The sequence below is a fragment of the Acanthochromis polyacanthus genome, chromosome 13 (genome assembly GCF_021347895.1).
Source record: "Acanthochromis polyacanthus isolate Apoly-LR-REF ecotype Palm Island chromosome 13, KAUST_Apoly_ChrSc, whole genome shotgun sequence".
NCBI lineage: Eukaryota > Metazoa > Chordata > Actinopteri > Pomacentridae > Acanthochromis > Acanthochromis polyacanthus.
Genome location: NC_067125.1, coordinates 23491715 through 23517319, shown reverse-complemented (window position 1 = coordinate 23517319; position 25605 = coordinate 23491715). Strand labels below are relative to the sequence as shown.

At 39.9% G+C, this 25605-nt stretch overlaps 2 protein-coding genes across 3 annotated transcripts; both read right to left on the bottom strand.

Annotated features, from left to right (window-relative positions):
- Window positions 1–1046: 1046 nt before the first annotated feature.
- On the bottom strand, window positions 1047–15062 carry LOC110955878 (aldehyde dehydrogenase, dimeric NADP-preferring-like). The gene is made up of 10 exons (XM_022201026.2): window positions 14723–15062; window positions 11568–11734; window positions 10082–10313; window positions 6292–6377; window positions 5828–6036; window positions 4834–4951; window positions 4607–4748; window positions 4343–4509; window positions 4139–4238; window positions 1047–1743 (listed from the first exon to the last, which is right to left on the bottom strand). The coding sequence occupies exons 2-10, from the start codon at window positions 11721–11723 to the stop codon at window positions 1424–1426; spliced, it is 1530 nt and encodes a 509-aa protein (XP_022056718.1). The 5' UTR covers window positions 11724–11734; window positions 14723–15062; the 3' UTR covers window positions 1047–1423.
- A 115-nt stretch (window positions 15063–15177) lies between these two features.
- Window positions 15178–25311, bottom strand: LOC110955879 (aldehyde dehydrogenase family 3 member A2-like). 2 transcript variants are annotated; one of them, XM_022201029.2, is made up of 11 exons: window positions 25176–25311; window positions 23965–24126; window positions 22395–22626; window positions 20308–20393; window positions 20023–20231; window positions 19789–19906; window positions 18981–19122; window positions 18289–18455; window positions 18037–18136; window positions 17707–17945; window positions 15178–15958 (listed from the first exon to the last, which is right to left on the bottom strand). In XM_022201029.2, the coding sequence occupies exons 2-11, from the start codon at window positions 24124–24126 to the stop codon at window positions 15938–15940; spliced, it is 1476 nt and encodes a 491-aa protein (XP_022056721.1). In that variant the 5' UTR covers window positions 25176–25311; the 3' UTR covers window positions 15178–15937. The 2 variants fall into 2 exon arrangements, with proteins under 2 accessions (XP_022056721.1, XP_022056719.1); XM_022201027.2 differs by lacking the exon at window positions 25176–25311 and adding an exon at window positions 24519–24643.
- Window positions 25312–25605: the final 294 nt, after the last annotated feature.

Here is a 25605-nt window from a genome sequence, read left to right as displayed (position 1 = left end):
ACTATGAACTGTTTTGCTTCCTTTTGGAAGGATGGAGCTCTGCTATCCTAGATTTTACAGCTTTCTGTTAGGTAAGTTTAGGCAGTGTTACATCAGGTTACATGGGGCAGTTCAGACCAGCATAATGTTGGTTAGAATTTAGCATAATAATAATAATAACAACAGGGCTGCAGTGGGCTAGTGGTTAGCACTTTTGCCTTGCAGCAAGAAGATCCCCGGTTCAAATCCCAGGGTGGGCCTGGGATCTTTCTGCATGGAGTTTGCATGTTCTCCCTGTGCATGTGTGGGTTTTCTCTGGGTACTCCGGCTTCCTCCCACAGTCCAAAAATATGCTGAGGTTAATTGGTTATTCTAAATTGCCCGTAGGTGTGAATGTGAGTGTGATTGTTTGTCTGTATATGGAGCCCTGTGACAGACTGGCGACCTGTCCAGGGTGTCCCCTGCCTTCACCCGAGACAGCTGGGATAGGCTCCAGCACCCCCCGCGACCCTAGTGAGGATAAAGCGGTGTATAGAGAATGGATGGATGGATGAATAACAATGCTGGCCAAATAACTTGATTTCATAAGCTGGATCTCAGGTGTGTCTTCTATGTTGCTGGTTACACGTGTTAAAATACAGTAAACACTGTATTTATTTACAATATTTATAATTTATTTTTAGTAGGTTAAACCTCCTGCAGTTACAATTGGTTGGTATTTATCTGATGTATTAATACTCAGTTTTTACAAGCTTACTGTTCATTTCAGTGAAGGAAGGAACTGAAAACACATCTTTAAAGCAAATCACTGCTTGAAGATAACATAAAAAGGTTCCTCTGACATAAGGAATGTTTTAAATTTAAAAACAGAGAGGCTGACCTGCCAGCAGAATATGACCTAAGCAGGGTGTCCCTGGTTTGCTTACCAGCAGGTTGAACTATTCACCTTATATTATTGTCCTTCTTCCTCCATTTCCTGTCTCTTTTCTTTGCAACCGTCCAGTAAAAGCTTCAAATTTCCCCTCAAAAAACAATCTTTAATGAAAAAGAAAGGCAAAAAAGTGGAATATGGTGACATATGAACAAGTCTTTAATTTTGGAACAAAAGCAAAATACATCATTTGTCTGCACAATACTGTAAGTCAGCTGTGGTATTTGCATTTATATAATATATCCTCAAATAGTAAATGTTAATCCCAAATAATACAAAAAGAACGAAGGACAGAGCTGTTTGTTCAGTGTCAAACCGTGTTTGCTTTGTTGCTGAATAAAGACATTTGATTCAAAACAGACACACAGCAAATAGAAGTTAGATCAAAAGGTTATATCCTTTATCTTCAAAACATCTGATTTTAAAACAAGATTCAGTGTGTATTTTGAGCCCACGACTAGTTGTAACAGGCTCCTCTGTTATTTGGATCTTACAAAGGGACCCGTAGAGTCTCTAGAAGTAGTTATAGAAGCCTCTCCAGTACCAGCAGGTGCAGTTGAGGCCTGCAGCTATGAGCAGGATGACCATCAGGGTGACGAACAGGCCAAAGCCGATGACGGTGGCAGTGATGGCCCAGATCAGCGTCCTCTTGGACATGTCGATCAGAGGGGACTTCAGGGCCATGCGGACCCTGCGCGCCCGTCGGCGGTCCTGAGGAGGGTAGCGGGCCAGGTTCACACTCTCCATGGCCAGCTTCCGGACCAGGCAGGCCCTCTGGTGGCTCAGCTGGTCGAAGGTGTGTTTGCCGTGGTAGCGGCCCATACCACTCTGTCCTGGAGGGGTGACACACAAGTGCACGGTCAGAGTTTCCACATGAACATACTGATGTTCAACCAGTCAACGTGGGAATGTGTGATCCTTTATACAAAAAGAACACAGGACAAGAAAGAGTTTTCTCTTTTGGATGTGTGAGTCTGTCTGACACTACAGAGTTTAATGTGGTCATTTAAAATCCAGTCAGGTGTTTCTGCACTGTAGTACTTTAGACTTTTTCCAAAACGGGAACTTACCATTATCAAAAAGGGAGTATTATGATTATTATTGTTGTTGTTATCAATAATAATAATAATATAACAGAGCTGGTATATTAATATGTTGATACTTTGTGCTTCTCCTGTAATTACTGTCAAAGTGCCAATATCCTTTAAATCAGCATCAAATGACATTTTAAATCAAAAGAGCAAATCTTTTCATCTATGGTGCAAATCTGTTTACATACACTTATGTTATGTTCTGCAATTTTTCCAATTTTTTTTCCTGAATCAAATTAGAACATGTAGCTCATGTAATATCATGAAATGATCTTGTACACAGCTAATACTGTTTCTCATTTTTGTGGCTTTTAGGCAGAAAATGGTGGCAGCAACATTACCAGGAAGGAAACAAAATGGAAACAGGTCAAACAACATAAATAGCTTGTTATAAATGACAACAAACACCCCAAAATACAGGACCTTCTGAATAGCAGCCTTTTGCTCCTGTCACATTTCTACTGACTGTGGTCTTATTTTTCATTTTAAAGTCTTCTATGGAAACAGCACAACTATGTAGACAAGAGAGAACTAAAAATGTTTTCTGTGTGGAATGACACAGTGCCTTAAGTCAATAAAAGACAAAGGAAAGCTTCGTTTCTGTATTCATCCTAAACATGGAATCATCATGTACAAGCATTTTCTGCTCACAGGTGTTACCAACATTGTGAAAGAAACAATGGTTCCACATGCTATTGAGAGGCTATTTGAATAAGTATATTTACATTTGTATAATCTCTACCAACTAGACCAGGGGTGTCAAACTCATCTTAGTTCAGGGGCCACATTCACCCAGTTTGATCTCCAGTGGGCCGCACCACTAAAATCAGAGCATAATAACCCATAAATAACCACAACTCCAATTTTTTCCCTTTGTTTCAGTGCAAAAAAAATGCAGTCCAAAAATTTTCACATTTAATGAACTGTCCTTTTACAAAACATTGCGGACAACCTGAAATTTCTGAAGAAAAATAAGGTAAATTTCCACAATTTTATGCCTCAGTTTATCATTTCCACATTACTTACAGGTCACAGAGTGTCTACAAAAAACAAAACATTTAGTGACAGCTATCTGGAGCTGATCAATCTAGCATTGTACAACTTGCCAAGATCTAGAAATCATTTTAAATTTACATTCATTTCCACATTTCTGTAGTAATCCTGAAGACTGAACTGATACCACCAAACTAAAGTGGGAACTATTAAGGAAAAGGTTAAGGTGTGTCCCCCGTCTTGTAAATGTATAAAATGTATACATAAAAACACATAAAAGTTGTGGCAGTACATCAACAATAGGGTTCCACCAAATCAAGCCCTGTCACACTGAAACTGCTGACTGACCTTATGTTGCACAATGTTCAATGTCTTTAAATGTTTTCATAGAAAGTATTCATTTCCAGCTTAATTTCATCAGTGTAATTTTTACATTTTGCTAAGTCATCCTACTGTCTGGATTGGAGCCTGTGGTGGGCTGGTTTTGGCCCACGGGCCACATGTTTGACACCCCTGAACTAGACGCTTTTCATACTATTTATACATCAGCTATAGAAAGATATTTCCTGATGTTGAAGGTATAACCAACAACTTGACGACAATTCATTCCTCTGTGTATCACTTTAAGCCATATCTAATTCATTGATACACAATGTTCTATTTCCTACTCAGTCTCTCTTGTCGTCTCTCCTCTGTGTGAACACAGCCTGCAGATCACCTGAAAACTCTCTGAATTTTCATCATGGTGACTGTTAGGGACAGCTGAGTCCCTCATGGTTTCTCAGTTGTGCTAATGAGCGCAGAACTTTCTGTGTTTCTCAAGAATCGTGTACAGATATTTCTGTTTTTGATGAAATATCATGATTTCTCCTTCAGAACCATACTTAACACATGATGTGTTCACTGGCCAACAGAAAGCTGAACATCCAACAATCCTCTCTGTTTTTACATTTTCCCTGGGTTTTGGGATTCAGAAGATTGGAGGATGGACTCTCCTCGAGGGCACGTCTTTGATCTGCATAGGATAGCTAGAGGTGAGGTAGGGTCTGCTGTCTAGCAGCTGAATCCAGTTTGTTTGATTCCCTTATGATGAAGTTTTCCTACATTAACACGCACACTATAACACAGTTTGGATTATTCTTACCAACACCACCAAACGGCAGAGAGCTGACTGTGTAGTGCATCATGACGTCATTTACTGTCACTCCTCCACTCGTAGTCTCCTCAATCATCTTTTTGACTGCCTTTAGGAGTCATGAGGACAAAAACAGACAGAAAGACAATCCATGAGGAAGAGCTTAAAAGGATAAAACCTGCTGTAGGATCTCTCCTCCCTGCTGCATCTCACCTTCTTGTCAGTGCAAAAGATGTAGAGAGCCAGCGGTTTCTCTCTCTCATTGATGAAGTTGATGGCGTCATCCATGTCACTGACGGTAACTATGGGCAGCAGAGGGCCGAAGATCTCCTCCTGCATCAGCCTGGACTGGGGGGGAACATCCTTCAGCACGGTCGGAGCTTTAGTTACAACAACAGTGTTCATTTAGACAGAATTATAGACCAGACATGTTTGTCTAATTCACATGGACAAGGCAGTAAGAATGTGTCTTCCTACCAATGTAGCGCTGTGAGGAGTCACTCTGTCCTCCCACCACAGGAGTGTAACCCTCCATCAGACTCATGATCCTGTTGAAGTGACGCTGGTTGATGATTCGTCCATAGTCAGGTGAGCATTTGGGATCGGCACCATAAAATTCCTGCAATGGATCCAGAAGGTCCTGATAAAGCATCACGCTGAAGTTTCCCCTAAATATACAGGTCAGAGCACAGCTGAAGTGTTACCAGTAGAGTCTGTCGGATGCACTCCACCACCCGGCCCTGGATGCAGGGCTCACACAGGATGTAGTCTGGAGCGATGCACGTCTGGCCACAGTTCACAAACTTTCCCCATGTGATACGACTGCACACAAACCAGAGAGGCAGGAGCACAAATACACACGGTTCATTTACACTTTACCTAAAGAGCAACGTGAATGTTTCAGTGTTTCAGGACAAGTCACATTAAGCTGTACTGTGTATGTGTAGCTATACAATGAGAATGCACTAACTTGTGACAGATTTATTAGCACATTCACCCACAGCTGAAGGCCTGTGCTAATAGTTTCTGTTTTCTACCCCAGTAACCACTCAACATTCATTCCCCTTTCACGTAACAAAAGAAAAAGACTTGGAGCTTGGAAGATGTTCTTGGTTGCACGGTAATGGTGAAAACAGTGATTGTGATTCCATGTGTCCCTACAGACTCCATAAAAGGCAAGAAATCAGGTTTGAAGTGCATGCACTTACACCCTAAAGTAAGGAAGTATTGTCCCCTTGGTATTAGAATCTCACAATGGTTTAAAATGGCTTTCCAACACCTACAGTTTGTCAAATGTGATTCAGAATGGGCCGGTGTCATTCACAACAGGAGCTTGTATTCAGGCAGTGTTATTAAGCTACAGATTGCTGCTTGCATTGTTTCCATGTCTTTTCCAAGCGTCTCAGTGACTTCAGATGTTTTAGCTTCCAGGCAGTCGCTGGTTTCTATGGTAGTGTAACTCATCACAGTGACAGATGAAAATTGGCAAGATTAGGTTCAATGAAGGTTGATGTTCAACAGCTTTCTGTCTGACAGAAATAGTAGCAGCTAATTCTAACAAATCCTAAACCAGATTACTGAACCTCCACATGTCACCAGTTTAAACTCTCCTTTCAGCAGCTTGAGGCCTGTAATTCAGTTTATTTAATGCCCGTGTATGACTGCTGGTGATTTTGACTACTCTAATGAGTGAGTTACCGGCAGGCGATTCGGACGTCACAGTCCTTGTCGATGTAGCAGGGGCTCTTCCCTCCCAGCTCCAGCGTTACTGGGGTGAGGTGGCGAGCTGCAGCCTCCATCACCACTTTACCTACCGAGCTGCTGCCTGTGTAGAAGACATGGTCAAACCTGAGCCTCAGCAGCTCCTGGGTCTCTGACACTCCACCTGTCACCACTGGGTACAGATCCTGGAAACAAACAAACAAAAAAGAAAGCAAAAATGTATTGTTTTATATTTTTTGTCCACAATAAGTACAAAGTAGGTGACAAAAATGTCAAGCGTGGTTGAAAATGAGGCGCGTTGAGGATGATGTTAACACTTGAGTCATGATGGAGTCCCATCATGAAGTGACCACTTGGCGACTCAGAAATATCTGTCATGTCCTGCATTGTGCTGCTCTCCCCAACCTTATTCCAACAACAATAGCAGCTGGTGTTCAGACCTTGTCTAGATAGCGAGGCAGCAGCGCCCGGAGGAGGAGGGACGAGTACTCGCTGAGCTCTGACGGCTTCACCACAGCTGCATTGCCTACAGAGAGAGAACACGGGTTTCTGTGAATGGGATGAGATCACTGAGTGACGCACAGCTGACAAGTAGGAGGGTGAGAATGCAGAGATAGGAGGCAAGTCAAGTGAGGTCTGAACAGCAGAGCAGCAGGGTATTTCTCCCATTAGTTTTATCAAAACTGTGCTGCAAAATATAAGTTTAACTAGCACGCATATCAGCAAATGTTTTTATAACAGTTCAACTACTGAAGTAGAGGTTAAAAAAGTTTCCAGGCTGAATGGCAAACTGTAATAGCTTAATTTCATGTATTGATGATTTTTTGACTAAAAACATGTAGAATGCAACATTAATTGAAAAAATCCTAAATGTGTTCCTCCAGCTTTTACCAAATAAGATAAACAAAAGAGCCTGGAGGTCTGATTAGCTCAGGCTCTGTAGATCTCTACACGTTTTATAGTTAATCACAAAAATGAACATAATGCAGTGTAATATTTTTTAGTTTAAGATGTGTATGAAATGCATAATGATGAATATTCTAGTAATGACTGATGTTTTGATGGTATAATGTGTGTCTGTGGAGGACACACACACACACACTGTGTTTTTCTATCATTGTGAGGATCTACCATTGACTCCCATTCATATCTAACTCCTAACCCTTACCCTAACCCTGACCTTAACCCAGACCAAAACAATCAACACTTTTACTTTTTTCAGTAACAACCCAAATGAGGTCCCCACAAATGACATGTTTATTGGTTTTCCTACAGTTGTGGGGACATTTGGTCCCCACAAGTATAGCCAGAACCTGGGCGCACACACACACACACACACACACACACACACACACACACAGCTGGAAGGTTATAAAGTAAAACATACATTTTTGGGGTGAAGACAAATCACCTGCTTTGTAGGAAACTGAAATGTGGAGTATATGTGTGTATATATATATATATATATATATATATATATATATATACCATTATATATACATACTGTATATATAATGGTGTATACAAAAAGCAATATAACTGTTAAAAATATATAAGAAATTTAACAATACATAAAGGTATATTATGCATGACATCTGTATCAAAATAATCAGGGTAAAAAGTGCAGGGGGGCTGAAACAGAGTCTGGACATGTTCTCTGTAAAACAGGATCTAATGATAAACTAATGTCTTCTGTAGGTGTGATCTCGTGGTGAAATAAGATTACCTAATGTCAAGATCTGACCAAGAGATTTAGAAAAATATAATGGTGTCAAAACTGTCTCTTAAAATCCACCCTATAGGTGTGGAAAAAATGACTAACTGCCACAGCATAAAGACGATGCACAGCTCAGTATCTTCAGTTTTCTTGAGGTGTTAATCACTGCTAAGAACTAGTCCTGGATTTTCTGTCGACAGTAAATCCTGCTGCCTCTGAATGCTGACTCCTGGTGATTTTTTGAAGATCTTTAAAGAAGCTTTTTAGACATGTGAACATGGTCAAGTCTTAGACTGTGGCCCATGATTTACACTGCAAAAACTCAAAATCTTATCAAGTCTGTTTGTCTTGTTTTTAGTCAAAATGTCTCATCCCACTTGATTTAAGATAAATTCACTGAACAAGTGACATTTGAGCAGATGGAGGGACTTGTTTTAAGACAATGCATCTTAAATATCTTGTTAAGACAAACAATCTTGAAATTATCTTGTTTTATCCCTCATGTCGTCCTGTGGGTCAAATTGACCCATTTTAAAGTTTAAAAATGTGGGGGGAAAAAATTCACAGTGAAAATTTCTAAATTTTCAAAATTTTGGGGGAAATTTTTGAACATTTTTTGGTGAATGTTCTTAAAGAAAATATTTGAAGTTTTACTGATATATATGTAATCACTTTAGATCATTTTTAGGATTTTTTTATTTTTAAATTTTTATTTCTTGCCAAATTTGGGGATTTTTTTTAAAATAAAACTTTTAAGGGAAACTTTTAAGTAATTTTCTTCCTTAAGATATTGCAATTTTTTGTAATCTGGGGAATTTTTTGCTGAATTTTTGGTGCCGTAAATGAGGACAACAAGAGGGTTAAGACACCTAATCTTGACAATCCTGGTAAAATGTCGCTTAAAATAAGTTTTTCAAGCTAATTTTAAGATGTCAATATTCTAAATATCATATCTTATTTCTAGAAATCTTACCAAGCCATTTTCACTTCTTCTAAAAATTGTAAATCTTTTCAAAAATGCATAAAAATCTTCCAAAAAATCCTAAAAATATCTAAAGTGATTCCATATATATCAATAAAAGTTCTAATGTTTTCTTTAAGAACATCCACATAAAAATCAACCAAAATCCAGCGAATTTCGCTGGATTTTGGTTGATTTTTATGTGGATGTTCTTAAAGAAATATATTTTTTTAACATTTCTTTTTTCCACCAAAAAATGTTCAAAAAATTCCCAAAAAAATTTGAAGATGTGGAAGTTTTCACAGTGAAAATATCTATATTTTCCACATTTTTAAACTTTAAAACGGGTCAATTTGACCCACAGGACGGCACGAGGGTTAGAACAAGATAATTCCAAGATTGTTTGACTAAAGATATTTAAGATGCATCGTCTTAAAACAAGTCTCTCCATCTGCTGAAATGTCACTTGCTAAGTAAATTTATCTCAAATTAAGTGAGACATTTAGACTAAAAATAAGACATATAGACTTGGTAAGATTTGGAGTTTTTGCAGTGCAGCTGATCCATTTCAGGGCAGGAACAGGATTATGTTAATTTAAAAAAATGTTATTTGCTACGCATTTTTAGGGGTTTCCTCAACAGTTTCCTAAATGGTTTGATATCATGTGTGAATTTGCCTGTGAAGCCTTTAGGCAGCAGAAACAACCCCGAGAACCAACAGCGTTTTTAATGTTACTTATACAATTTACATGCACCTAAAAGGGCTTATGACCTACTGTCCTCAATTGTTGACTTAGATAACTAAATAAATACATTAAATGAACTTGTTTCATCCATTGCTGATCTAAAATGATTGATTAGATCTGTTTCATTATGAAAAAATATACACTGCCGTTCAAAAGTTTGGAGTCACTCAGACAATTTCAGGTTTTCCATGAAAACCAACATTTTCATTCATGTGCTAACATAACTGCACAAGGGTTTTCTAACCATCAATGAGCCTTTCAACACCATTAGCTAACACAATGTAGCATTAGAACACAGGAGTGATGGTTGCTGGAAATGTTCCTCTGTACCCCTATGGAGATATTCCATTAAAAATCAGCCGTTTCCAGCTAGAATAGTCATTTACCACATGAACAATGTCTACACTGGATTTATCATTCATTTAATGTTATCTTCATTTAAAAAAAAAGCTTTTCTTAAAAAAATATGGAAATTTTTAAGTAACCCCAAATTTTTGAACGGTAGAGTATCTAATAAAGGTGTAGAATTTCTATTAAAAAAATCCCAAGAAAAAAACTTTGTAAAGTTAAATACTCTTTATATATAGACTGCAAATGAATGACATCTCTGTCAGTCTTTTGTTGGTGTTGTTGCACATGTTAACACAATAACACGTTTGGATTTATGCATAAAGTTGCTGCAAACTTTAGCCTGAGCAGAAGTCATGTCTGTGGTCGGTTCAGACTGCCTGCATCACAGCCATCAGGAGGCCACTGGACTAAATCACTCAGTATAAGCAGTTACTGGGGACAGGAAAGCTCCTTACCTGCAGCGATAGCCCCAACCAGCGGCTGGAGGGTGACGGCCCAGGGGTAGTTCCAGGCCCCGATGATGAGCACCACTCCCAGGGGCTCTGGCTGGATGTAGACCTCATCTCTGAGTGTGAGGAGGTTCCTCTCCACCGACCGAGGAGCTGCCCACTCTGCCAGCTTATCTATGGCCAGCTTGATCTCATTCTCAATGCCGATCAGCTCCAACAGTGGTGTGTCGTACTGGCTCTGTGGGAAGAAACCCAGCATGCTGTTAGCCAGGCAAGCAAGAACCTATATACCGGTATATATACAGTACCGTGCAAAAGTATTTGCGCCCCCTACAGATATCTTCTATTTGTGCATATTTCTCACACTTTAATGTTTCAGATCATCAAACTAATATTTACATTCATATTCATTGCATGTAAATAGACAGAGACAACAAACAAAACACAAAATACATTTTTAAAGTATAGTTTATTGAAGATTTATGGAAAACCTCTATCACCCCTATCAAAAAGTTATTGCCCCTGTAAATCTAGTAACTTGTTGGGGTCTTGGCAGCAACAACTGCAGTTAAATGTTTGTTCCAGCTTGTGATCAGTCCTTTAGGTCACCATGGAGGAGTTCTGGTCCACTATTCTCGACAGAAAAGTTTTAATTCAGCCACTTTAGATGGTTTTAGATCATGAACTGTCCTTTGAAGGTCTTGTTACAGCATTTTAATTGGACTCAAGTCTGGACTTTTACTCTACCACTCCAAAACCTTCATTTAGTTCTTTTTTAGCCTCTCAGAAGTGAACTTGCTTGTTTGCTTTGGGTCATTGTCGCACTGCAGAACCCATTTGTGTTGAGCTTTAGGTCATGAACTGATGCTGGACATCAACACATTCTTGGAGAATGTTGGTCGTTGTTTTACTCCTAGGAAACTTAACCACTGTTCCATGTTTCTCCATTTGTTAATAATGTCTCTCACTGTGGCTCTCTGGAGTCCCAGAGCCTTAGCAATGGCTTCGTAACTGTTTCCAGACTGATAAATATCAGTGACTTTGTTTTATCATCGGTTCTTGAATCTCTTTAGAACATGGAATAAATGTGCTCCTTTTTAAGACCTTTTTAGCCACTTCACAGTACCAGACAGGTTCTATGTAGTGACATTTAGATTCAACAAGCCTGGCAGTAATCATATGTGGGTGTGAATGGTGAAAATGAACCCAAGTGTTAAATGAAGTTGGTCATTTGGTAGATTGGTAGCGAAGGGGGCAAATATTATTTCGCATAGGGCAAAATGAGCTGGACAGCATTTTTTTCTTGATAAAATCCTCACTTTAAAACTGTATTTTGCATTTTCTCGGGTTGTCTTTGTCCTACATTAAAATTAGTTTGGTGATCTGAAACATTTCAGTCATTTAAGACAAATATGCAAAAATAGAAGGTTTCTGTACATAAACTGCATATTGAAGGATCTTTTCTGCAGCAGCTTCCTGTGTGTCCGCTCACCCTGTTGATGTCCTGTTTGAGAGCAGTGCAGATCTCTGTCTCTTTCTCAGTGATCATCTTCTGCAGGGCATGAAGCTGTTGCAGTCTGAACTCCACAGGCCGAGTCCTGCCACTCAGGAAGGCCTCCTTGGCCCTCTGCACCACCTGCCTCTCCATGCAGACACCTACTGCAGGAGCAGCGACAAACCACAGCTCATCACACGCTGAATGACACACGTAAATGATGAAACTTTACTCAAGCAGGGCAAGCCCAAGCACTTTTGGAGCATGTATACAGAGGTGGAAAAAAGTTTTACACAATCTCAAATATTATCAAAAAACATTTGTGGAAAATTTTTTTTTATCTTTCAAAAGGTGTGGCTGCATTAGACAGACAAACAAATATAAATTATTTTTGTTTATTGTTTACAAGAAAAAATAATAAAACTAAATTCTACCAAAATGACCCAATACTCAAAATTTCTTATTTTCACAGAACCAATCAATTTGAGGTTTTTCATGGCTTTTTTTAGGATTTATTTAGTATTTTGGCTGTGATTGTACTAAAAGAAATTGCACTTAAAGATCTAAGAATGATTCTTAATGCAATATACATGCAAATGAATGGAATGACTGAACACTTTTTGACCACTGCATATAATGTATCTGACACAATATCACTCAGATAAGACCTGTGAACAATAGTCTTGTTCAATACACGTCTATAGAAAGGTAACACAAGCATTTTTGGAATGGTGTTGTACTGAAAAGTCGCCTCTAAGGCACTGAAGCAAAGAAAGTACTGTGATAAGATCTTGTCAAACATATTTACCAACTTTGAACTTTCCAGTACATATTTAAATAGTAAACACAGCTAGTTTGACCTGGTGAATACAAATAATCATTACAAGCACTAAAAAAAGAAAAACTAGTGTAAAAAGTGATTATATACAGAACCACTGAAAATGAACTAATTAGACTTTTTTTCCCCACAATGTGTTGGTTAAATCTGCTCAACATCAAATGTTGCAAGTACACCTGTGTATGTGTAGGTGTATTTCAGAAGTTATCTCTTGTACTAATTGACAGTTCACTCATTTTTTTTACATTATTATGTAATGTGGCATTGATGTCCAGTTGTGTTGTGACATTCATGCTGTTTACAACAACAGACAGGACAAACACCACGAGTGTCATCTGACTACACAACACGGAACGTTTTTGTTCAGAAATTGTACAAGTGCATATTATTTTTCTATACAGTATTGCATTACATACATTTGTAAACTAAAGGAAACTGACTGTAGCTCATAAAAGATCTGGAAACAGTGGTCCATGCATTTATTAGCTCCTGGCTGTACAACTGTGACTCCCTGTAGATGAAGCTGACCCAGTCCTGATTAGAGTTAGTTCAGAACACAGCCGTCAGCTCTGCTAGTCTTGGTTCATTTGCACTGGATACCAGTAAAATACAGAATTTAGACTGAAGTTTTACTTTTTGTTTTAAAGCTCATAATAGTTTAACTCCTTCAACTGTTTTCTGTCTCTAGACCACTTCAGTCATTGTTACAATTTGAGCTTCTGAACCAAAGTTCTTCCTCTCCACTGTATGATTTTGTAGGGAATTAACCCTTATTTTTAACTTAGGTAAATTTATATTATACAGTATCCAGCAGAAGTGACTATATTTCTGTGCAATATCACTTAAATGCCAAGTAAATTTCATCTTTTGAAATGAAACCAAATACTTTATAAAGGCCGTATTGAAAATAGAGGCCCCAAAGTACAGGGTGTCCCTAAAGTCTGGACACACAGGAAATCTCAGTAACGATCATTGATTTTCCTCCACAGATTAAATACGGCTTTGTTGAAAGAATAAAGAGTTGAACTGGGCCTTCTCAGTGGACATGAAGGATGGACATATGGACAGATAACAGATGAAATTAATGCATAAAATTCATAACCTCAGTGTAGCAAAAGCGAATACATCTGTGAGCTGGATATTTAGTCTGACTGCATGAACAAGGTAATAAAAGGAGCAGACCTGTGTCTATCTGCATGTCTGCATACAGGGAGGAACTAAATGTTAGTGGGAACACAGTTATAGCAGTGATCATGAGGTATAAAATGAATCACAGCACCACTAATTACAACCTAAGTGGCTGTCCTCCTAAAATGATGTCACAGATCATGTACTACTTGCACATCCCAGCTCTGAAAAGCGGATGGACAAATGTTTCAGACTTGGCAAAGGGGGGATCAATGGAAATCAGTTTCCGTGAAGCTGAGACAGTGTGAAGGACATTATGAACCTCTACAGATAGCATCAAATAATAAATAAGTCTAGTGATTCGGCACAAAACTGCAAAATCAAACTTTGCTAAAGGACATGAAAAGAAAGCTGCTGAAGACCAGGAGTGAATTCTTTGGTGAGATGAGACCAAGATAAACTTGCAGAGGTCAGATGGGGCCCAGCATGTTTGGTGTGAAGCAGGTCAGGACCACCACAGTGAATACATAGTCCTGAGAGTGAAGCGTGGATATGGGGGCAGCATGAGGGCAAAAGGTGCTGGAGATGACATTTACAGACAGTATCATGAATGACTGTTCATCTACCAAAAACTAGCTGAAAAGATGGCTTCTAGTGTGCAGAAGCTTGGCAGGGGGTGAATATTCCAGCATGAAAATGATTCCAAGCACACTGACAATATCACAGGAGAGTTTCTAAAGAAGAACTTAGAGAAAACTATTACCTGAAACCAGTAGATCGACATCAGGTTGTTAGTTCCTACTGTAGACTCTGTATTTTAATATAGGAAATCTAAACTGTTAACGTTTAATTTGACATAAAATTTGTTCAACTCAGAAGTAACACAATTACTGTAAGGTGATAATTTGACATTTAATTAAAACTCCACATGTACTCACTTTAATTACTGGCTGTATAAAATATTGCAGGAATTAAAATAAAATGAATCTTATAAATGTATGTAATTAGTAATAAGCTACTGAAGGGTGTGCACTTTATTAGTATAACTTGTTAGCTCAGATATTTTTTTGTAGGAAAGCATGTGGCATTTATATACAGTTTGTTTTTCAGCAGATTGATTAGGAAGTGAGCCAATATATCGCCGACACAAACACGCTGATAATCAATAGAGAAGCTTTAAACTTACTGCAGTCCAGTAGCTCAGCTCAAACAAACATCCAGCGTGTTCTCCAGCAGATCTGATGTGGGCAGTCTGTCTCTGCTCTGCTCTCATTGTGCTCGGAGCGTCAGTCCGCTGCTCTGGGATCAGTTTACCGGAGGAGCGCTCACTGTGACCGCAGCTTCATTCACACACTGGGACCCTTGATAAGATCTCAGCCCCCACACTCAAACCCCAAACACACACATCAACAAAGGTTCAGCTCCCTACTGAAGCCCAGAGCTCTGCTGCTGTAGCTCAGGCTGTTTCTTCTTCTACAGCTTTTAGCTGAGCTGTTGTTGGACTCAGTCAAAGGTAATGTGTCTTAATAACAGCCTACTTACTTACAGCCAGCTCATGTATTACAACTACCTTGAATTATCTTTAATAATATGCTCATATACGAATAACACTTCACAAAAAGTCAAAAATCTGCAAAGCAATTAGTTCAAATGATTATTTATTTGCAGACAGCAAAACCCCCATAAAATCTAAATGGCACTTTTACATTCAGACAGAATATTCTCTGGATGGATTGCAGAGGAAACAGTAGTTTGTGTCTACACTGATTTTACTCTGAAATGAATCACTGCATCACTGCTAAACAGTTGTGTATTTTCAGAACAATTAAATAATATCTATACACATTGTTTAAAAGTCTGGGGTCATCCAGACAATCTCATGTTTTCCATGAAAACTTTTATTCATTAGCTAGCACAATGTAGCATCAGAACACAGGAGTGATGGTTGCTGGAAATGTTCCTCTGTACCCCTATGGAGATATTCCATTAAAAATCAGCCGTTTCCAGGTGCAATAGTCATTTACCACATTAACTATGCCTAGACTGGATTTATCATTCATTTAATGGTATCTTCATTTTTAAAAAATGCTATACTTTCAAAAATAAGGACATTTCTAAGTGACCCCAAACTTTTGAACGGTAGAGTAAATGTACATTAATTACATAGCTAATTTTAAAGATGATGTAAAATGATCAAAAGCAGCTTAAGATGTAAAAGAAAGGAGATGCAGCCTACATATTTTAAAAACACAAACCAGTAAAACACATCTACATGAATGTGAAATGATATGGACCAGCAAATATCAGGAGTGCTTTTATGAACTACAGGCCATTTGTGCATGTGGCTGTCCCAGGACCAGCAGCAGCAGCATCTCAGGGTGTACCTTCAGAGCTCTGCTGCTCAGCCTCGTCTCAGGAACCTCTGCAAGCAACACGACACACCAAACAGTTTGAAACACACAGATAACAGATAGTTTAACTGTTCACAGGAGCACAAGTGTGGATGTCAACAAAGGTGGTGAGGTTGACTGTAACAAAAGAGGCCATTTAGCTGTGGGGAGTGAAGCATGCTGGGTAATTAAAGGGAGGGTAGATGAGGGGGCATTATGTGGCTAGATTTCCTGGACAACACCACACATTGTCCGCTAGAGACAAAGCCATTGTTGTATGAGGGTACAGGCCCGTAGGACTGGGGTATGTGGGTGGGAGGATGCTGATCCGACTATCTTGGGAAAAACTGTTTGTTATTATTTACAAAGTGGTAAACAGCCACCCCACAAATAGTGCACTAGTTAAAAAACATGCATCTTCTTTTTCAATTGCTACATATACTACCAGTCAAAGTCCGGACACACCTCCTCATTCAATGTTTTTTCTTTGTTTTCATGATTATTTACATTGTAGATTCTCACTGAAGGCATCAAAACTATGAATGAACACATACGGAATTATGTAGTAAACAAAAAAGTGAAGTAAGTCAGAACACGTTTATAGGTCAGGCAGCCTTGTCAAAGAAAAACAGCATCCTGATAAAAGAAGATGGCATTAAGATTGGCAAAGAAAACATCACACAGTCTGCAGGAAAACTTGTCCTTGAGCAGCATCAGACCTTCCTCCTGGACAATGATCTGAAACATGCAACCTGAGTGGTCAAGAAATGGTTAACAGAAAACAACATCAGCAAGAGTCCAGACCGGAAACCCATCAAGAATCTGTAGGGGAACTGAAGAGCAGAATGATGGAGAAGAAGTCCTCCAGCCTCAAAGACCAACAGATCATCCAACAGGAAGAGCAGAACAAAATCACAGTGAAGCTCTATCGCACAATGTTTTACTGCTTTTCCTCACTTGTTTATGTCATTTCCAGCCAGACAAAGCCTAGTGTTTGAAAATGAATTCATTATAAATCAAAATTTGGAGCTTTCTTGTATATTTTTGGTGTTATTCCGTCTCTAAAGATGGTGCAGCGAATGCTGAGGCATCACAAATGGAAACCTTGCTGTTTCTGGAAATTGAATAAAATCAATCTGCAGTCATCTGCTTTCATACAGGCACTCTTACGGTGTAGCCTGTACAGATAATAGTGTTACTAGCCGCAACAATAACAGCCATTGGAGTTGTCAACAAATCCACAGCTGTTGTTGTTGTTTGTCTTCCAGTTAATTACCAGTGTGACAGACAACTCTGTGTTCAATGAACACCTGTATGACACAAATCTTTCCAAAATTTACCCTATTTACCTCTTAAATATGCATTTAACTGCTTTCAAACACAAAACCTGGCAAACTATGTTGTTGTATCGCACTGTATTTACATGTTCTAAAAAGAAATAAAGGTGCTGATTATTTACTGTAAATTGATATCTACGGGTCCAAGTTAGGAAAATGTGGTTTGGTACTGAAAAAGTGAGGAAAAGAGACACTGTTCAGCAGGTATGATTGAATTAGATTCCTTCATTTAAACTGAACGTGTACCGTAAACAAGCTTTTATCAGAGTGCAACAGCTCAGTTGAACATGCAAGAATGTCAAAGTAGTCTGAAGTAAATTGTAGAAGAAAGATTTACAGATATATATTGTCAAAGAAATCTCCTCAGCAGCTAGAGCATTACTATGACCAAACAAACCCTTTTTTCCTCTTTGGAATGGATTAGTATAGTTTAAATCATTTACCTGCACCACAAATGCTGTCAACCCAGCCAGCATAGCCAGCAGGGCCAAGCGGCGTAGCCGGCCAAAGTTGAGCGTCTTGAACAGGAAGAATCGAGCCCAGTCCAGTTTCTTGGGCGTGTGCGGTGGGTAACGCACGCTGTTGACTCCCTCCAACTTCAGCTGCTTGATCAGGCAGCCACGCATGTGGCTGAGCTGGTCAAAGCTGTGGCGGCCAAGGTAGCTGCCCATACCGCTGTTACCTGAGGAAGAAGTACCATGTCATGAAACAGCCTGTCAGCATTAAAAAGGAGGATAGACACCACCACTGCTGGCTCTGACAGCCACACTCACCAACCCCTCCAAATGGAAGACTGCTGATGGTGTAGTGGACCAGACAGTCATTAGCCAGCAGAGCTCCACTGGATGTTTCAGCTATTACTCTTTTTATCAGCTGTTGGTCAGACAGGAAGAGTGAAGGAAATCCAGTCAAACAGAGCGATGATGAATCACAATCACAGGCATCTAATTAACTCATAATCAATGGAATCTAAATGTTAGCTTGATTAACAGGAAACTAACATGTCTGCAGATGATGAACTATACCTTGTTGTCATGAGAGAAGACGTAGACAACCAGCGGCTTCTCTCTCTCATTAATAAACTGGATGGCCTCATCCACACCACTCACTGTGATGACAGGCAGGAGTGGGCCGAAGATCTCCTCTTTCATCACTTTGGATTCACAGGTCACATCCTTCAGTAGAGTGGGAGCTACACAGAGACAGGGGGGTCATTCAAGGACTATTCATCAATATACTGCCTAAAGGTTTTACATACAGTCTAAAAAGATTGAATTTAATGAGCCAGCTAACGTGGTTTGTCCATCTGATCAGAATACCATCTAAAGGCCTGCTTCGTGATGTCCAGCCTTACAGAGACAGAGTAGATCCAGGTTATGATAGGGGTATTATACATCCCTTCTTTCATGGGGAACACCTCTGGACCCCTGAGAAAGTAGTCTCTCTTCGCCAAACCTTTATGTACTACATACTGCTGCAGCTCAGAATCATTCTGCTACAGGGGAAATGCCCTGGTTTGCTTGTCATTCTTTAAACCAATCACAGTCGTCTTGGGCGGGTCAACATGAATTATGCAGCTTTGTGTTCCCTTAAAATAGTGGAACTGTTGTGTTGGAACATTTGTATTAGCACACAGATAATAAAGACAGAGAGAATGTCGACTAAAATGATGGGCCAGTGGCAGGCTTACCAACACTTGCTCAAGCACACCACATACCTATGTAGCACTGGGATTCATCAGATTCTCCACCTAGAGCCACTGTGCTTCCCTCCATGAGGGCCATGACTCTCTTAAAGTGCCGCTGGTTGATGATGCGTCCATAGTCCTCAAAGGTCTTTGGATTATCGGTGTAAAACTCCTGTAATGTGCCACATGAAAGGAAGGTTATCTGAGAATAAAAGACTTTAACAAAGAAAAGGCGTGGAAGCTTTGCCTCCTAATGTCTATTGATCCATAGGTTGCTATATTATTCATTGCAGACACAGGAGGTCCTCGACTTACATCAGAATCCTGTTCCTACAGCGCAACATAACTCGATTTTCCCGTTTAGTCGGAACTCACATACTGTGATGTATGTGGTGTACAACCGGCGAATGTAAACAAAGCCGTCTTCCTCGTATAGCGCCGTGTGACGACGTATTCATCCACTCTGCTCACCAACTAGTTCCACGAGAAATTTGTTTTAATGTTACAAACACCATATGTCAGAATGATGAAACAAGACTTTGCTGATAAATTTATGGGAGATGGGGATGTAACCATGAAACGCCACAGGTCGAGGACGTCGTAAACTGAGGGCCTGGTGTATATAATTTACCAAATGAAAATAATAATCATCCTGTAAAAACAGAAGGAAGTAATGAAAAAGAAGTAGGAATGAGTCATGACTGCTTTAAACAGGTAGATGTTTTTCAAGTACAACCAGTGGTTCTGATTACTAGCAACACAAAAAAACTTTAACTGAACATAGCTCAAAAATACCTGGTATATATATTAAAATGTTTATTTTTTTTTTCAGACCAACCTTGATGCTCTTTTTAAGCTCCTCAAATACTCTGCTCTGGATGGAAGGCTCACACAGGATGTAGTCTGGAGCGATGCACGTCTGACCACAGTTCACAAACTTCCCCCATGTGATACGACTGTAATTGGAGAAAGAGAGAAACACTTTGATGTTTAGGATCTGCTGTGTGTTCTGTGGTCCTCTGAAGCTTCAATAGAGCTTATATATGAGCTATAATTTACAGAGAAAACCCACCGACATGCAACAGTGAGGTCACAGTTCTTGTCGATGTAGCAGGGGCTCTTCCCTCCCAGCTCCAGGGTTACTGGGGTGAGGTGGCGAGCTGCAGCCTCCATCACCAGTTTGCCCACTGTACTGTTGCCTGTGTAGAACACGTGGTCAAACTTCAGCTTCAGCAGCTCCTGGGTCTCTGACACTCCACCTGTCACCACTGGGTACATGTCCTACAGAGAGCGTATCCGGACATTAAAACTCCCTGGAGGTAAAACATGTTGTAATGTAATCAGGCAGGAGGCTCACCTTGTCTAGATACTGAGGGAGAAGGTCCTCCATGACCTTGGCAGAGTGAGAGCTGACCTCAGATGGTTTTATTACTGCTGCATTACCTGAGACATGAAAAAGAGACACAATGGCGGTATAGTGAAAACTGTCATCAATCCATCCATTATCTATGCACTGCTTAATCCTCATTAGGGTTTCTGGGGGCTGGAGTCTATCCCAGCTGACTTAGGGGGAAGACAGGAGACACCTGGACAGGTAACAGTCTATAACAGGACTACATATAGAGACAAACAATCACACTCACACCTATGGACAATTCAGAATCACCAATTAACCTCAGCATGTTTTTGGACTGTGGGAGGAAGCTGGAGAACCCGGAGAAAACCCACACATGCACAGGGAGAACATGCAAACTCCATGCAGAAAGATCCTGGGAAGGTGAGGACATGAACTGGGGATCTTCTTGCTGCAAGGTAAAAGTGCTAACCACTGATCCACTGTGCAGCCTTGAAAATTGTCAAACACTTTGAAAATTAAGAAGAAAACTGTAGTCCTACAATAAATACTAACTTTATGAAACTCCCAAATAAACAGAATATTAATGATAAAACTCTTCTATGCAAAATAAGTGTTAAAAGTGTCACTGATCCAGTCGATGTCTAAAAATAGCTTTGTCCCGTACTGTAGAGGACACTTTGACTTGTGTTAACAACAAGAGCACAGGTGGTACTGACAAAACGAACAGTGATTTTCATCTACTCTAATGTGCCAGACAATCATTAATTTTTATTATTACTCCACCAAGGAACGTGGCAGAGTTCTGTGACAATCAGTGTTTCCAGTATACTAAGCTCACATACTTCTGACTAGAGCTTTATTTTAAGGACAAGTTATTAATTCTTCGTAACTACCTTTCAGCATAAAAGTGAAAAAACATATTTTCAAAGTGTTGAACTATTCTGATAAAATGTCTGATCCCTCTGGGATGGATTTAAGTTCAATAAATCTGTATCTTGCTGCAAAATACACCACGCAATGTTTTCATTTGCTTCACATTTACTACAAACTGAAATGTTCATAAAAATAAAACCTTACAGCGATGAAGACAGATTCTATAACTGGTCAAATGAATGATTCTCAGTAGTGATGAATGCAGTACGGATTCTGACAGAACATTAACAGGAGAAAAGTTCAGTCTGTTGCTTCCAGCTGCTTATAGGAGTATTTCACCTGAGTTTGTTAAACACCTGCAGCGAGATCCATAAGCGTCTCCACAGAGAGAGTCACACCCATAGATATGGTCTATGGTCACACCTATGTTCACATGTGAAACGACAGAACAACAGTGCTGTTTAATCCTTCCTGTTACACTGTTTTTCATCACATCTGAGAGGTGAGCGGTCACACACAGTCACAGTTTATCAGCTGCAGTTAAATGATTTGGTATTTAGCTGCCATCCTACGGCTGAATCAGGAGCTTCCTCACTGGTGTCTGAATATTTATTTTGTTGTTGGTAAAACAGCAGTTAGATTATCATGACGCGTCAACAGAATTTTTAGTGTTCAGGAAATCAGAAATAAACTGGACTTTTAGTCCTGTGGATCATTTGATAAGCTACAGTTAGCTTATATTTAGTCTTTTGTTTAGTAGAGTGTGTGTTACTAAATGTATGAATGAGAAACACTGTGCATCTCTTCCTTCCTCTGTCATTGTGGTGGGGATATCCCAAAAAGGAACGTTAACATAAAAGTGACCTCTGTCTCAGTGACAAACTGCCAGACCTTTAACATAATGATGGCGCAGCATGTTGAGCACCCCATGTCTGAAAAGGGCTTATGACTTTGTGTTAGTGCAGAATAAGGCGTACATGAGGGGGTTACAGCAGAGCAATAGAGCACACATATGGAGCCTCTGAAACTATACCACAGGCTGAGCACCTTTTAATAACACTCATAAACAAATATATATGGACATAAATGGTTGCACATAAAGCTCATGTGATTTAATGACTGTCAGTTCAGAGTGTCAGCACTACTGCTCTACAGGGACTAAAGGATAAGCTGTAAGCAGTTACTGAGGTACTAGAGACAGGAAGGCTCCTTACCTGCAGCAATAGCTCCAACCAGTGGCACGAGGGTGACAGCCCAGGGGTAGTTCCAGGCCCCGATGATGAGCACCACTCCCAAAGGCTCGGGCTGGATGTAGACCTCATCTGTTAAAGTGAGGAGGTTCTTCTCTACCGGCCGAGGAGCTGCCCACTCTGCCAGCTTATCTATGGCCAGCCTGATCTCTCCCTCCAGCTTCATTATCTCAAACAGCTCCGTCCCATGTTCACTCTGAAAGCACAAGCAGGGACAAACTCCAGTTTCCTCATGTGTTTGCTAATTCAGCCATGACTTTACTCTTCTGTTCATTTGTTCAGTAGAAACACATTAATCACCATAACTGAACATGTGCCTCATTTAAAGTCTAATCACCATGTGCACTGTCATGGAAATGTGTAAGACTGCTAGTGAATGTATCAATAAACAGAGAAAAACAATTAGAACTCTGATTACGTCTTATCACGAAAGTTCAGGAGATGTTATTGTACTTGCAGGTAGGAGAGCTAAAACTTCTAGAGTAGTTTACAGCCTCTCTCAAATGAGAAACCTCAAAAGCACATATTTATAGACACACACACACACACACACACACTTTGTTCATGAACAGTCCTAATGTCGGCAGTGTATTGTGGCTCTTCTGCCAATCTACCAAAAAACAACCTAATCTCTGAGATACCACGTAAACGTTTCACAATTTTGCACAGACTTCATCACTATCTACTACTTAAATCCTTAAAATGCTGGTTACGATGTTGTAAGATTATGTATTACTAAGTTTAATCATATTCACCCTTAAGTTAAGAGTTGTTTTAATTCGTACTCTTTCTCATGTACTTTTGATTATTTTTGTTACTGTGTGAGTCACTCTTACCAAATGTTCGTCAAGGAATACTGGAGCAACTCTACAAATGTTTTAAAGGACACATGGGAATAAGTTCAAAAATAAGTTTCATGCTCTGATTACTAATAATTTATTTAGAAGATTTCAATCATGGTCATAACAGTATTTTGCAGTATGCTACACTGCAACTTTTTGTAGAGCACTGAGCTGTAAATTGATTTAATACACTTGCTTGTCAGGATCTATGCTGAAGCAAAGGACGAATGACTGTATCTGATTACATTACTGTTCTTAAAATAACAAGCAAACTGAATGAACAACTTTAGAAACAAAAAAAACAACACCCAGACATCTGAAAAGCTAGCATGAAAGAATATTTGTCTGTGTGCTGTTTTCTAATCGGCAAAAGCCCATCAGTTTTCTGATTCTGTTCTGATCAGTTCCTTTTCTAGTGCGCCAATGAATGACTTTAGAATAGGACTAGGTCTTATTCAGTGTGAATACCGTCACTCTGGCTCCAGGAATTAATGGCTGCTAAGGAGAGATGACTAAAGGTCATAACTAAAAAAGGAACAGTGTGAAAACAGATAAAATAATAAAAAAATACAATATTAATTTAGACGTAAAAAATTTCTTAGCACAACAGACAAATTTTTCAACAGACACCTCCTCTACTAGCACCTTTACTGTGTTGGTAGTGAACCTACTACTGAAAACATCTGACCCACCTTTCCGAGGTCCTTCTTCAGGGAATCTGCAATGTCTGTCCGCCTGTCGCTGGTGAGGCTCAGCAGGCTCTTCAGCTGCTGGAGCCGGTACTCCAGAGGTTTGGTTCTGCCGGTCTGAAAGGACGTCCTAGCCCGCTGGACCACCAGCTCTTCTCGGGACATCTTGGATAAAAGAACACAGTGATGGCCACCATTTAAATCCCTCTGTTGCCTTAGCGACCTTATGGTTAATTAAAACATCCAGGAAAGCAAATGTTCTAAAAAGTTGGACAGGAATATTGTTAACTACTGACCTCATATTAGGAGATGCTAACCTGCTTTTTAATCGATCAACATAAAAATACTGAAGTCCACCTGTGACTGATTTTAGCTCCATGCTGTTCAGATGCAACGATCAGCCACAACATTATGACCACTGAAATGAAGTGAATAATACTGATGTGATCAGCAGTACATGATGCCAGCTGTCACTTTCAGCATAACAATACACCTTGATACACCCCAAAAACTGCTCAGGAGTGGCCCGAGGAATACCATAGAGATAAGGTGTTCACCTGGGCTCCACACTCCCGAGATCCAAGCATCTGTGAGATGTTCCAGGATAAACCTGATCTAGGTAGGTCCCACCCTGCAACCCACAGGACCCACAGAATTTACTGCCACCATCCCCAGAGGTCCTGAGTCCATGAACCACTGGGTCAGAGGAGTTTCAGCAGCATAAAGGAGACCAAAACAATGTTAGGAAGGTGGTCATCATTCTATGCCTGGTCTGTGTATGGTTCATATTCGTTTTAATGCTGTATAACCAAAACGCTGTAAAACACAGGAATGAGCAGTTTTCACAGGGGTTTGCTGTGGATGAACTAAAGGTTGTCTGTGCCAATGATAACGGGACAATGAACGAGGTTAGGATCATGTTACAGAGTAAATTTGATGGCTTCCAAAAGGTTAGCAGCTTTAGCAGTGCATTCAGTGGACCATGCATTATAGTCAGTATCATGTAGAAGCTCAGTATTATCTATCAGTATTGAACATTGTACAGATTCGTCGTGGACCTCCAGCTTCACTTAGCTTTTGTTGCTAATAGCAGAGGCGTAACTAACAGCACTGGGAAGTGTTAACCAGCTAGAATTAGCGAACACGTTAGTGTTAATAGATAACTAACATATGAATAAAGTGACCTCTGAAGAGCAGTTACAAATAATTTTTACCTTTCACGGCCACTGCTCCTCCCTGATAGTCACAAAATCTAAAGTTACAACAGGCCGTCAGAGAGCCCAGCAGTGACGGTGCCAGCGACTGGTCTGTCAATGTGTCAATCAAAGAAAGCACCAATCAGCACAACACATCATCAGCTTAGTGCCTCCCTCCTCAGCAGCAACAACAACAACAGCATAGCCGCAGGCTGCAGTTTACAGTACGCACTGCATCACAGAGCTGCAGGTACTCACACTATGGAGGAATGTGTTTGGGCCAAGTTTGAATCTGAACAGCAAAATAGCACAACAAACAATGTAAAAAATGTAACGTGGATAGTCTATGTCTAAAACTTCGGCACTAAATTATTAGTAGCCGTGCCAAATTTAAGATTTTTATTTTATTTTTGAGATGGGATCTTTGAAGGGAGCCGGATCTTGAGGA